At 37.4% G+C, this 15563-nt stretch overlaps 1 protein-coding gene across 1 annotated transcript in view; it reads right to left on the bottom strand.

Annotated features, from left to right (window-relative positions):
• Nucleotides 1–1149: 1149 nt before the first annotated feature.
• TBCA (tubulin folding cofactor A) overlaps nt 1150–15563 on the bottom strand; it is a 28300-nt gene continuing 13886 nt past the window's right edge. The window contains exons 2-4 of the mRNA XM_050328770.1: nt 12091–12196; nt 4761–4847; nt 1150–2282 (exon numbers count right to left, since the gene is read on the bottom strand). Of these exons, the coding sequence (XP_050184727.1) occupies nt 2202–2282; nt 4761–4847; nt 12091–12196 (274 nt within the window). The 3' untranslated portion in view covers nt 1150–2201. The remainder of the gene's footprint in view (nt 2283–4760; nt 4848–12090; nt 12197–15563) is intronic.

The raw sequence follows: 15563 nt of genomic DNA, 5'->3' as shown, positions 1-15563 counted from the left end.
ACCCAACAGGGTGGGATGTTAGACACCAATCAATTAATATTGGGTCAGAACCCACTTGTGGGAGTGTGTGTGTGTGTGTGTAGGGGGAAGGGATGGGTAGAACTTAAGGGAGGTGGGGTGGCATCGTATCCCTCATGGCAGCCCCTGGATCCCACGTGGGACAGCCCCAGCATAGCTGCTGGTCAAGCAGCCCAGGAAAACTAGAACACACCACACCTCCTGGAGCCCCTAACCCAGGCTCAGACTGGTGGGAACACTGTTTCTCACCCTGACCTGGGTGAGACCAGAGCAAATAAAACAAGGGCATGTGTCTGCCTTGTACTGTGGCACTGCCACTTGGTCTTGTGAGAGCTGGTCTTCTACAAGACTTCTGTGGTAGCTCTAAAATCTGTCTCTCCCTCTTTCTCCTTCTCTTTTCTTGATCCCTCTGTTCCTCTTTCTCTGCTCCTTTCTTGATGCTTCGGGTAGTTTGGGGGTGGAGGGATTGGATCTTGATTTAAGTGTTATTGGCTTACTGGACCTTGACTTCAGTGTTGTTGGATTAATAGTATGTGCTGCATCAGTATTGTGGTGGAACATTTTGTCTAGCTTGTGTGGTGTCCTTTTGAACTTTGGCCAAGTCCCCTTATTTACTCCTCAAAATTAATAAAGTAATTCCTTGGAAACAAGCCAGTAGCTTATTCTCTTGACTCTATTTTGAGGTATTAAAGAACCCTATATCTATATGTTAAAGTAAAGCTCTTAGCCAGTCCCATGAGCCAGCAGCTCCCAGGGCTGGAGTTTTCCAGGTCCATAGAAAAAACTTGCTGAAATGAGTACTCAAAGACAGATGTTTTCCTCAACAGCAGTTCATTTGTGCTATGAGCTGGGAAGTGTCTGCATTGCAGTTACATGCCTAGGACACAATGCTGGTAAGAAGGTATGCATGTTCTCTTATGAAACTAAAGTGTCACAAAAGGTTTCACCTCTCAGCCCTGTCTAGTACTGCTCTGGGAACACTTCAAAAGTAGATCATTCTGCAGTCAACTCAGAAATCTTCTGGTGTTAGCCAGTCAGAGCAGTGCTTAAGAGTGATGGGGAAGTAGACTTACTACTCTCATGTGCTTAAGGTACACAAATAGAGGTACTGAAAGAGCAGTTTACTCAAACTCAGGCAAATTAACAAAAAATTTTATTGAGTATTCAATATAGCACCACACAAAAGGTACACTGTGCTTTGTGTTTCCTTTAAGGAACACTCTAGAGCACTTTCAAACTAGAAAAACTAATGTAAAAAGCTTTCTTGTTTTTCAACAGAGCTTACTATTTGCTGTAGAGAAACTACTTTGAAAAAACCACAACTTTTATATATAACATTTTAATGCTCTTCCAGGCAGACTTAGTATTGTTCCCTTACCCATTAGGTCTCTTTCATGTTCTGGGGTTTAAGCTTGGTTCAAAAAAAAAATCTCACTCAGGCCAATGTGCTTTCAGGAAAAGTATTCAGTCCAGAACTCTTACTCACAGGTGCAACTGACAGCATCCTAGTCACCTGCTAAATTCTGTTTCTTGAAGTGACAGAATTTCTGATCAATGGTAATTATGTGGATTGGGCTTTATGAATCAATCCAAGTCAAATGAGAAAGATCTGGAATCAGCTTTTAATTTTGGCTTGGGCTCAAAGAGAAACAAGGAGTACGTACTTGATAAAACTACAGAAAAACTGCATCACAGAAAAAAGGTGACTGTGAAGGGTCATTTAATCCATACTCTCAGTATAGATTGTTATGATATAATGGCTTTAAATTATTTCACATATAAGGTGCTTCTACAGCCCATATCAGGAGGCGGTAACTAGATGGAACCCTTTAAGCCCAAACCATTCTATAATGCTGTTTCATTCTGAAGTATTTACTGGTCCCTTAAATAACCAAACTTTGTTTCTTAGCCTGAATTGTTCAGATTAAATTCTGTATATCAGCTATTACACTTAAAATAAACGGGCTTTATTTTTCCTTTCTGTAACTGAGGTGAACTGGAAATGTTTCTACTTTGCCTGAATATGGAACACACAGATGTTTCAGAACATCCTTTATTTGATGCATCCTGCAGTTTGCATAAAGGGAACCTTAGTAAGTCAATAATAATAATAAAACCATAGTAAAATAAAAGTATGGAATGGACCCCGTGCTAATGCATATAAAGAGAGTACTGGAAAACTGCTAGGCTTCCAGCTTCACTGACTCTAGTATGGAACATGCTTCTTTATACTCTTCAGCTTCTTCCAATTCTTTTTCATTTTCCTGGAATTAAAAACAACATTTTTGAGTACTTTGAAAATAACTGTTGTGGGATTAAATTTAAGAAGGTAACTATGGAAAAAAACTGGTAACAACAGATGAGAAGGCTGAGGTAACCATGTTTTTGTCTCACTGGCAGCCTCTCTTCCCATACCTCTTAGGTGGATGGATAGGGACCTGGGGAGGAAAGGTCTTTACTTACCTCCCACGGTAAGTAAAGACCAGGCTCACAACCACCTGAGGAACCTGAATGTACATAAATCTATAGGACCCAGTACGATGCCTCCCAGAGTCCTGAGGTAATTGGCTGATGTAGTTGCGAAGCCCCTCTCCATAATATATGTAAAGTTGTGGCAGTCAAGTGAAGTCCTTTAAGACTGGAAAAAGGGAAACATCTCTAAACTGGAGATAGAGATTTGATGGGTGGACAGTTTAGTGGATAAGGAGTGGTGCAGCTGACACACCTGATGCCATCCAGAGCAACCTGGACAAGCTCAAGAAGTGTGAATTTCATGAGTTTTAACAAGGTTAAGTGCAAGATGCTGCACCAGGGTCTGGGCAACCCCCCAGTATAAATACAGGTTCAGGATGAAGGAACTGAGAGCAGCCCTCCTGAGAAGGACTCGGAGGTGTTGGTGGAGGAGAGGCTGGACAAGACCCAGCAATGTGCACTCACAGCCCAGAAAGCCAATTGTATCCTGGGCTGCATCAAAAGCAGTGTGGGCAGCAGGTCAAGGGAGGGGATTCTGCCCCTCTGCTCTGCTCTGGTGAGACCCCACCTGGAGCACTGCATCCAGCTCTGGGGTCCTCAGCCCAGACAATCCCTGTTGGAATGAATCCAGAGGAGGGCTACCAAGATGATCAGAAGGCTGGAGCACCTCCCCTACAAGGAAATGCTCAGAGGTTGGGGCTGTTCAGCCTGGAGAAGAGAAGACTCTAGGGAGACCTTACAGCACCTTGTAGTACTTAGAGGGGGCCTACAAGAAAGATGGGGACAGACCTTTTAGAAGGGCCTGTTGCAGTAGGACTAAGAGTGACAGGTTTAATCTAAAAGAGGGTAGCTTCAGACTAAGGAAGAAGTTTTTTACAGTGAGGGTGGCAAAACACTGTTAACAGGTTGCCTAGAGAGGTGGTAGGTGCCACATCTCTGTAAACATTCAGGATGGGCCTTTGAGCAACCTGATTTAGCTGAAGATGTCCCTGGTCAAGGGGGTTGGACTAGACGACCTTTAAAAGTCATCCAATTCAAACCATTGTATGAAATGAGGGATACATAATTTTTGAAAACACAAGTTCTATGGGACTCAAAGCACTGGTAAATTCTTTAATCCTACTTAAGGTCCAGTATAATGCCTGTTATGTGCAAGTAGATTTGATCTTTATTTTACTGTGTTAAATATTTAATATCAAGGAACCATTGAGAACAAACCTCAGATGGAGAGTACTCTTAGGAAAAAGCTTAAGTAGATTGACAACTGAAAAAAAGCACTATGATACAGTAAATTTTAATAAAAGTATTGAAGGTGAGCTAAGCACAGAAAGCAACACTTGAAGACTTCAAAATTCTTAAAAACAATAGTAACTGCCCCCATTCCTTAAGTTTGCATAGCACACTATAAATAAATAGCACTATTTCTGCATACCACTGAAATCTAGTCTAACTATTAAGTAACTAGCTGAATGACAAAAGAACCCTAAATCTTGCCAGGTACTAAATATTTATTTTGGAAAACAGTAGAGGCAAAAGATCTGAGAATAGGATGCCTTGAGTTTTCCATTTAAAAAGTATTTGCATTTCAGCCATCAGTATATCTGGGGCTTAATTTAGGGCATATATTTTTAGCCCCACAATAGCACTTACACATGTAGCTGAATTTTGATGATAAGGCAGCTTTTAAAAATAAGAATGATCATCTCCAAACTTGGTATAGTTTCAGTTAATCTATTTGTACAAGATACTTCTGCAGGTATTTGTATCTTAAAAATGTGACACTACTGCTCACTTCACAATAAACTGTAAAGCAGTACTCAGCAAGGATTTATCTGACTTGTTTCTTGTCCATAGCATAATAAAAGTAGTAAACAAAGTATTTTGACCAATTCAATTCAGTATAAGCATAATACATATATCTACACTATCTTAAAACCACCTAACTGGTTTTTTTGGTGATGGAACTAGCACAGGAATTCTGAGTCTGTTCTCACAGTTTTGTATTTAAACTGTTGAGTGTACATTCCATTAAAGATGGCTTCCACTATTCTAACACACACAGTTTCCATAGACTGAAGATCAAGTCTGCAAAGACAGTTACCAAAGTGAAATACTGCTATATTACAGGATTCTGGTCTTGGAACCTATAAAAAGTAATTATTCAATCCACTTTTAATTTGTTGCAGTTGCACTGCAGACAACCATGTTTATCCAAGTTCACCCAGGAACAGCAGCACTTCTTGATGAGTGGGGTATGGTGCTATACTCACTAGTAGTTGAGAAAGCTCTGCGTGTGCAACTTCTAATCTGCGCTGGCAGTCCGGAATCATCATTCGTGACTCCTGTAAGATCTCGATCTGTGAAAATTAGAAGCCAATGAGATAAAAATGTATTCCAGATAGAAACATTATCTTTTAAGATAAGTTTTTACTCTGAAAAATCAGCAGTCCAGTCATTATCTAGGAACTTCAGAACAGTTGCACCCATTTTCTGAATAGGCTTTTTTATGAAAAGACACTCACTTAGCATAATTGTTTAAAACTCTTTCAATTTACAGGACACTTCCATTTACTCTATGCTTAATTAAATATAAAGTATTAAGTGCAAGAGAGTATTTAGAATAATTTTTCCCTTAGGAAAAAAGTACTGTTTGGTAAGGTTTCCATACACCATTTGTTAAAAAGTCTATTTAAAACAAACTTTCTCCTGCTGTCATGAAGCAGCTTCATCCAAAATGGGATCAGCTGGTTATATAAATATCTCCTGCATCTTTTGGGTAATAAAGAAAAAGAGTGTTCAGATAATACCCCATAGAGATAATTACTGCATGAAAAAAGTTATTGAGTTATTGATCACATTGTGTGCAGACTGCAGGAGGCTCTGACTGAAAGACAAAGGTAAAGAAAAATGAAAAGCAAAGACCAGCAGGCTCATATTTTTGATGCTTATCATGCATAAAAAGTTATTACTTATCCTTGTGCTTCATTTTAGGAGAAAGATTATTCTCACCATGCACTTTGAACAAAATTACTAAACTGGCACCCCACTGAATCTGAAAATCCTGCTGCCTCCTAAAGAAAACAACTTCAGTCTTAAAAAAGGGAACATTTACTTCATGGAACATTTCTGGATCAGAAATCCAACCACTGAGAAGAAAAGGTGTGCAGAGTTGTTCAGTAATACTAAGTCTATTTAGAAACAAAAATCTGTTAGATATTTAAATATGAAACATACAATACATTGAGGACAACCCTCAACAGAAGGCATTCCCTTTAAATAGCTGACTTCACTGTCATTCCTATGCTGTATTGTCATTCTAGCATTAGTGCTGCTGTGCCAAAGGGTCACTGTGAAAGCACGTTAAGCTGCAGGTAAGAATGTATTTATGCATTCTGTAAGGCCTTATGTAGTAAGATGTTATCACCATGTTTTGAAGTGTCATGTATTTAAGTTCTTACATCAAGTTGGTTTTGAGAGAAAAAACTTAGTTTCTAGTTTTAGACTTTCATCAGTGAATCCATAGAATGAGATGTGCCATAAACTGTATGAAATTGTGCCTTCTACTTTATGTAGTAGAACTGTCTTGTATAAAGAATACCTACAAGAGTGAGAATATCCAATAATTACTTCCTTGAGCCGGCACTACTAAATATTTGTTAGTTGTAAAGCTGGTAGGTGAGATGAAAAATAGTAACTTGTTTGATATGTGCCACTAGATAAGCCATCTGGGAAGGCATATGGATCTAAGAATCTGTAAGCTGTAGTTCTGCCTGCTTTGAGAAATGAACAAATCTACCCTAATCATTCTGCTCAAAACAGCATCCGACTGAGATCCAATGGGATATCTGAATTTTGTTTACATTTTCCTGCAGGTATGCAATAATAAATAAAAATCAGAATGATGATAAATCCTGGAACTATATTCAGCTGAACACTAGAACAGGAATTATGTGGAACCAGTATTATTTAACCTCTGCATAAACCACATTTTTCAAGTAATCTTGATAATTCCACTACAAAGTAGTAAAGCAAAGTCAAAAGCTCAAATAATTAGATAAGCTTTAGGACTGGACTTTCTGAAGTGTTTGCTCTTCACATTCTATCAAAATTCTGTCAGACTTTCTGACTGAACTCTAAGGCACCAACTGTAGCCACTCAAGCTAAAATGACAGGCACTGCAGCCACTTCTGTCCCTGTGACATGCACTGCAGCTACTCCAATTCTGGTGACTCAAACTCCAGCTACCAAGGACTGTGGTTTTAAACTCAGCCAGCAATTAAATACCAGGCAGCCTCTCACTTGCCCTTGCCCTGGTGGGAAGGACAATCAGAAAAAAAAGTAAACCTCATGGACTGAGATAAGAATAATTTAATAACTGAAACAAAATGTAGTGATAATAGTGAGAGGGAGAGAGACTAACAAAACACAAGAAGAACAAGTGTTGCTCAATAGAGCTGCATACCAGCTGCTGATACTCATTCCATCTCCAATCAGTAATTGGCATCTCCCAGCCAACTCCCCCAGTTTTATATACTGAGCAGGACATTCTATAATATGGAATATCCCTGTGGCCAGTCTGGATCTCCTGTTCTGACTGTGGTCCCTCATGGCGTTTTGTGGGCCTGCTCACTGGCAGAGCACAAGACAGGAAGAAGCCCTTGACTTTGGCTAAATGGTACTTAGCAATAATTAAACATCAGTGTGTTATCAACATTTATTTTCATACTAAAAAAACAGCACTGTGCCAGCTACTAGGAAGAAAATGAACTCTGTCCCAGCTGAAATCAAGACAGTATGTTACAAAGGAAGTTATAACATGAAGTTGATCTAACTGTGCAAAGAATCATAAATATCTGCAAAGTTTTTGTGAATTACAGTGCCAAACAATTATTAAAAATCTGGAGTAACTGAAATGCATCTAAATACAGAGTTAAGACAAGCAACAAAGCACCAAAATGTGTACAGAGAGAAACTAATTGAACTTGGTGTCAGTAAGTGCACACAGGACCGACCAAAAGAGTTCTTGTGGCTACAGTGAGGATGACATCCCCTTTCCTTCAGGTGTACTGAAAAAGCCAGTTCTTCAACCCACCACGTTTCTAGTCAGTTGTCTTTCAGGACTGAAGCTATTTCTACTAAAGGAACAGATGTCTGGCGTATTTAAAAATAAAGCAGTTTCCTCAGATGTGATGGAGCTGTTTAACTGTTGGTTGTATACAGCCTATCTACTAAACATGACTGGAAACTGTAAATTGGGTCAGATGTCAAAAGAAATATGGGCTTAATGCACTACTGGGTAGCCTTCAATACGTTTTCCTTATATTTCAGACAGCAGTGACAGATTAAGACAGAACAGATGCAAACACAGAGATTCACCTACAATGTGCTTAATAGGAAGACAATTTACACATTCAAAATAAGCCAAACCTGTGAGAAACAGCTGAGGGGGTAATGACCAGGCTTTAAACATTAGCAATTTGTATTTTTAGGATGTTCCACAATGAAAGCTCAAGATAGTGTTTTAACTTGTGACATAACAGAGCTGCTGAGATCAGGCAGGTTCTCTACTTTTTGGATCACCCAAGCGCTTAGATGGAAACAAATTTTTGATAATTTAAAGATATGGTAAGTATTACTTTACATGAGTGCTGATACCTGTAGCAGGAAGCAATTTTGCTCAGCCTGACATGGATTGTATTAGTGAGGATACCAGTTTTATCAGCTTCAAAAAGACAGAAGCAGAGTTTGTAAATTTGTTTTTTTTTCCCAGGTGACCCAGATCTAGCCAAGAGATTTAGAGATATGCAGATCCACAAATATTTTGAAAACAACAAGAAGAAAACCTCAATAGGGCTGTCTGTCCTTCCTTGCTCTTAGAAGGACAGCCTGATAAACTACTGGGTCACAGGATATAGAGGCAGTATTGTTTCACATGACAGGAGTAATGGTCTAAACAGAAGAGATAAGCTAATAACCATGATAAATGTAAATGACTCATATGTCTACCAATTATACACACACACATGAATATATATTCTGGCTTTTAAATACTGTCACATAATCACATAAACACTGACTGTTGCACAGATAACCCTAACAGGATGGATCTACTCGAAGATGGCAAAGGATGGTGAAGAGGAAAAGAAAAAGACATGCAGATAATTGTTTGCTAAGACAAGTACTATGGGTTTAATCTACTTTCCAACATCTGTAAAACACTTGGAATTTACTGACTAATTACAGCCACATCTGATAGAAGGATAGAGACCTAAAAGCATCTAGAGCCAGAGTTCATATTATTAAGCAAAGATCATGTATTCTTAGGGGGGGAAATAATGACAAAAATGAGACTGATGTGAAAATGTGCATTTCATCTAATCTTACTCTACTTGATGAGTAAGAATGAAACTTTGAACTCTGAAAGAGCTAAAAATGTAAAAAGCCAACTGAACTAATCAGAATATTTCTTTGAGGCTAAAAAGATATTTAAAATGAAACAGTTATAGAACATTACAACTTTCCTTTCAGCAAGAACTCCTCCATTAAAAAGATTAGCAGCAAATTATCATCTTACACAATTATTTTCCAAAGTAATATGTATTGTTTCCAAATATATTTCATTTTAGCTGTTTCAGAAGATACTGTTTCACTCAACAAAGCAAGAAAATTCACTAATACTTGAAAAAAAAAGTGTATTAGCAAGATGTAAATATTCTTATATACTTTTAGGCACGTAATTCTATGTGATGTCCACTGGATTTTTAATTCATCTAGAAATTACATTACTCAAGAAGTAATTTGGTACAGTAGAATACCTTTCAAAAAAAAAAGGAAAATTTATCATTTATCAGTAAAAATGCTTACATTTAACAAAACCACCATCTGCAATCCCACAGAGAGGAAACACTGAGGAGATACTTCACACTTTTTCCATACTCACAAGTCTCAAGATAAAAGCGTGAGCTGGGAAAATATGTTTATTTATGTACAAGACCCAACAACAACCACATCAGTGTAGAAGGCTACCATTCCTATTGTTAGCCAGCACTTGAATTATACTGTGTGAAAAATTTCTGTTTAAAGTCTTCATATATTGAGACTTGTTACAACTGTGTAGAAACTAAGGCTTCATTACGAAAAAATCCACAGGGAGGTAGAACTGCACTACCTGCTGCTGCCAGTCAGGAGTTCATGACTGTGCAGAAACCATAACCAGAATTTACACCTGGTGGAATAAATCAGAAGTATTTTAATATTTTGTTACCATAACAAAGTCTTCTTCCACCCCACAATGGAAGCTTGGTCAGCATCTACCAGCACTGCAAGAAAACCATTCTTTTTGTTTTTCTGGTATTGAATCTGAATCCTCATTAAGCAAGTCTTTCTGGACAGTGCACGTGAAGGCCAGCATCTGGAATTGCCAACCAACCCTGCTGGTCACTGCCTCAGCTAGAGAACACTTAAGTCCACAGGAACCACAAATTGCCCCACTGCACAAGGAGGTAGAAGAAAAATACTGAGTCAAACCCTACTGTTCAACAAAGTGACTGATCCCTTGTTACAGACCAGACACACCCTAAATACTACATGTGCTGTAGGAATGGCATTATCCACTTTCAAGGAAAGTTTTCCATATTAACTTCTGTACTGTAAAAGCATATGTTCTACTTGTGAGTTGTAACTAGAAAACTGGAAGTAATGCTTTTAAGCATCTCTCCATGACCTCTCAATTCATTTGTGTGTATATTTATTTTTATATATATATATCATTTAGCTAATACTTCAGCTATAGTAATAGTTAAAACTGTTCTTGTAGTCTTAAATTATTGAATTTGTTCCAATTCCCCAAATGTTACTTTTTATTACCAAAGACTACAACTGTATTAAGAGTTACTGAGATTAGAAATTAACTAAACCCAATTCTTAAAATGTGTAACTACATATATTTTTCCTGAAAAAAATCTCAAACTCTTAACTTTATCCAAAAAATGGTTCTGAGCAAACTCCTGGTACTATGTAACTTTCTTTGGAATAACAGATTTGATCCTAGGAAAAGTGTGCACATTCTTTTTGAGCCTCCACATTTTTAATAATCTAAAATATTGCGATATTCCAGACAAATAAGAAGTGATGATGTCATTGGAGGAACTGCTTGCTTTCAAAGGGGATTGAGCAATTCCTGAATGAACACTATTTTCTGTGAAGGCTTTTGTCACTGTTCTCTGAGAATATCTTCAACTAGTATGGAACATTTAACTTCAGCAGAAGTTCACAGCCAACACTGTTTTTGACTTTGATGATATCTTGCAGGTCACTGCGGAAATACCATGGTGCAGTCAAATAATCTGATGAACGGGCGACACTAAAAATGGGAATTGCATTCATTAGTTCTTGTTAGCACCAGCGGATCTTCAGAAAGGCTACTGTTTTGTAGGATCTTCAAGTCTCAGTCTGTGATGAGGCAGAAGACAGCTCTGCTCTATGAAATAAAATTCTCTTCTTGTATACAAATTCTTTATTTGTATAATAAGGAATGCATAATGAAAGCAAGGCAGGACATAGACACATGAACTGAAATATGAACTTACTGAAAAAAGTTGGTTTAGCTTGCTCTAAAAATGCCTTCTATCTTTTGTTAATTTTATAGTTGAGTTTTGCTTAACCAGTTCTTCCACTGTTTAAAAATGAAGATAGGACACCAATAGGTTATGTTTTAGAATACAACACCACCAGACTGTTAAAAAAAGTGAAATTAACTTTAATTTACAGTTTTAGTTTCTGAAAAGATTTGAGAGAAAATCTGGGAAATACCTGGGGAAAAAAACATAGTTAAAAGGTAACATAATTAGTTGAAAGAATATAAAGGCCACAGTGAAACATGGACATTTCATACTTCTGTAAAGGATAAACACAAATCTCCCTCTAGCTACCTCCCAGTGATAAGGAAATGTGACACTTCTTCCAAAAGAGTATGTACCAACTGGCTGCAACCACTACCCTTGTGAGACACCTTCCAAGAAAAAATGTAGTCATACTGTAAAAGTAACATTAAATCATATCCTTGAGCAGATGAAAATACAGCATGTGCCTTCCTAGTCAGTGACGTCACATCAAACTTCAGCAGCTTTTGAGGAGCGGTTGCATACCCACTGCTCCCTTTCTTTGACACCTGGGAATTTACCAAAAGGATACTAGTGTCCTCAAGAGTAGAAATGTTTCATCTTAATATTAACTAGCATGCATTCTCATTTTGCTGTAACATTTGCACTTACCAACAAGCACTTGGTTTACCTACAGACATCCAGACTATGTATTTACTACAGGTTCTTGGTTATTTCTGAGAAAGAGCCTCAGAAACACTGTCCACCACTGACACCTCTCCTGACACAAAGTGCTAAGTAATAATCCATATGAAGTCTCCTTATAATTTAACAGTTTAAGCAAGTTTCTACAGCTGCTTATTATGACTTTTGTAATTGACAGGATTTTTGTCTAGTATTTATATAACAGGAGTCTGAGAAAAGGGACAGGAGATTCTTTTATTTAGGGATTAAATGAAAACAAAGAAGGATTTTATAAAACAAGTTTTAGGATAGTTACCTGCTTCTTAATTCCATAATCATCACATGCTTCAGCTTTCATTTTTTCAATCTTTTCTTCTTGCTGTTTTGCTTCTTTTTCATACATAACTTTTTCTTTTGCCAACCTGCAATTAAACCAAGTGACTGTGTTAATCTGGTTCCATTACAGTAAAAAGTTATATCATTGATAACAGCCTCCTGTCTGAAAACTGCAGCAGGGGTAAGATAATACACAGTTTTATAAAAAAAGGCTCTTAACCACTACAAAAAAACTAAATGTAGGAAATGCTGAATTCAACTATAATGTCTAAAGATTCTTATGAGAATATTTTAAATTTAAAAATTAGTTTAAAGATTATTTGTGGACTTATATACATAGAATATCTCAAAAAATCTTTGTCTTGGTACTTCATTTCAAATGCCTAACAGAAACAGAAAGCTGCCCTGTGGATCTGCACTAATGCTGATGAAGACAATAGTTCAGAGAAGAAAGCTATGTATCTCAAAATATTAAATGTCTGTAAAGACAACAACTGCTAGACTTTCTCAACATCATCCCACTTTTAATAGTTTTGCAGGTCAATTGATCTGTACTGGCTGTTTCTGTAAAATGGTCTTTCCTCTTCCCCATTCCTTACTAAGACCACTGCACCTGCATTACTAGGTGAATAATGACACATAATTTTCAGTAGTAACTTTGAAAAAAGTTATCACATGTTAATGAAAAAAACAGCACTCTCAAGTTCATCAACTATGATCCCCTAATGTTTTTTTCCTCATCACTACATTTCATACCATTAAATGCATTATTTCCCATACTATATGGGCCAGTCTTCGCGAGCGAAGATCTGGGGAAGGTCTTTACCCCTTCCAGCCTGCGCATTGGATTTTTTAGGTGAGACACAGTGTGCGCGGAACTGAGCCCACCCTTTAATCCTAAGGTTCATCTGCCGGGGCCAAGCGAGCTTGGACGGTGGCAGTGAGGTCCTCAGGACGTAGATGGATTGCCTTTTTACAGGGCTAACGAGCTCCATCTGCCCGGGGAGTGTCCCTGACTGGGAATCGAACCCAGGCCTCGGTGGTGACAGCACCGCGCCCTTACCACTAGACCACCAGGGGCTCCCATTCCCCATACTATTTTTCATACAAAATAATGAAAATTAAAATTTCCAAATTACACCATAGCCTCACAGTCTTGTAATTATTTGAGTATTTTCTCCGTTTACCTTGATGATGGTTTGGGGGTTACAGACAAAAACAACAGTCCCATAATCTACATTACAACCATTTTCTTTATGTCCTGTCTTTCAAAGGAAAAAAATCCATCTTTTAATCCTAATAATAGACCCACACCTGGGAGTAGAGTGCTTTTTGCTAACTAGTATAGATTCAAGAGTAACATAAAAAATAACTTTGAAGAGAAATATTAAGGTAGTGTGATGCCCTACAATAATTTTAACATTGCAATCCCATTATCAATCCCTGTATTTGTTGTTACTGAAATTTTGCTGTTGCATCTCCTACTTTATTAGTTATGTTCATTAGGCATATACTGGATTACATAAAACTAGATCTGAACTAAAACATCCTTCAGTATCTGAAAAATAAAGGAGTCATTTCTCATCAGCTAATTCAGGACCAGAACAAACACTGAAATGCTGCTATAGACCTGAGATCATGCCAAAGAAAATCCTTCCCCAAACAAAAGAACCTCATCAGACTATATCAGATTGTTTAAGGAGAATTTAACATCCAAAATAACATAATCAGATCCAAGAAACAAAGAATATATTATACAAATAAAAAGAAAATAAATAAAGGTCTAATAGAGAGCTTCATGACCACATTAGTGCATCAGAGCAAATTCATTCATAGTTTGTCACAGTTAAGTTCTGAGGATGGACAGAATGTTATTGGGGTGACAAGAACCTTTTGTGAACTGAAGCTGCCACAACAGCACCACTGCAGTTGTACTGTGAGAAAAAATTCCAGGGAGAATATACTGATTATGCAATAGTAGGAACTCTCCCTGCTTTTGACAGAGTTTACATCATCAAAGATTATTTTGCTAAAATAGCCTGAAGAGGTGCCTCCACAGTAGTTGGTCTGGGCTGGGCTGTGGCAACCTGAATTTGTTAAACCCCTGTGGAGTCACACCATAAGAGTCACACCAGCTTTAACAGCGTGTAGAGCACGTACTGTAGATATTGACTAGGCCAGTTTCTACAAGTAAGCCAAGTACTAGCTTTGAGAAGTAGTAGTAGGCAAAGACAGGAGCCTAATTACTACTAATAAAGACACTAAATCGGTGGCTGTAATTCCAGCTACTGGAACTAGCTCCAATATTAGCATCAGCAAATACTGATTTAGTAGAGGATGAGTTAATTGTTTGATCAAGGTTACCTGATTTAATTCCAGACAGTATTACTTGCTTTGCTACTTTTAGGTTCCAAAAAAGTTCATTTTAATCAACTTGTGAGACAGATGACTTTTTTTGAATGAGAACTGCAAAACCCCATGAGGAGCAAGGGGAGAGGTATGATTGAACACAGTTTTTATGCTTATTCACTTACTGAAGTGTGTATGTCATCAGAACTAAAAGTGATCTACATCACTAAACCGAACATTTTTAATTATTTTAAATTTTAGCCAAAACAAAAGGCTCAATGCTTATCATTACTTATGTTTTCACATTTACGTCTCCTCCTCTGCACACTAACTTTTCAAATTCACTGTTCATTCAAGTTTGCATACTTTTATCAAACACGAAAAGATTCAATGTTCTAGCCTAATTTGGAATTAAATATAACTTGAACTTTTGTCTGCCTCTCTCACATCTGGATACTTAAGCTTTACATCTGTGTTTATTTACCAGTTTCTATTTCTGTAGTAACTGTATATGTCAGAAGCAGAACTTGAAATATTCTACTTTCAAAAAAAGAGGCATGAGAAATCTGAAATATGAGAACATTTTCTGTGACAAGTTTTCCACTGTACTTTGCTCAATACTTAGAATTATCTAATTTAATGTTCCGTTTATCACTCATAAGATTGGGATGCTGATATTTAATGCTATTAAGAAGTTTTGATTTGAAAACATTTCCTTCCTCTAGATGTCATGAAGGCATTTCTACTGAACATGTAGCTTGGGGAGATGCTAAATTAAATCAACAACTTGCTTTCAAAAGGAAAGTGAAATTTGATAATGGAGAAATACTAACCCTTAATCACCTCTTAAAAATTTCAAGCAGAAACATACTCAAAATACTCATCTGATACTTTCATCTCTTCTTCCTTTGCTCCTCTCGAAAATAATTTTTTGGGGGGGGGGGGGCGGGAAGGGGTTTTGGTTTCATTTGTCTTGGTTGGTTGGTTTTATGGTGTTTTATTTTTGGTTGGTTAGTTGGGGTTCTGTTTTGTCAAAAAGATTAAAATGGATACTAAACCAGAATTTTTATATATGGTGTGATCATACACAGTGAAGAGTAAGAA

The sequence above is a fragment of the Myiozetetes cayanensis genome, unplaced genomic scaffold, assembly GCF_022539395.1.
Source record: "Myiozetetes cayanensis isolate MyiCay16 unplaced genomic scaffold, myiCay2020 scf4, whole genome shotgun sequence".
Taxonomy (NCBI): Eukaryota; Metazoa; Chordata; class Aves; order Passeriformes; family Tyrannidae; genus Myiozetetes; species Myiozetetes cayanensis.
This window is presented reverse-complemented; position numbering and strand designations above follow the sequence as displayed.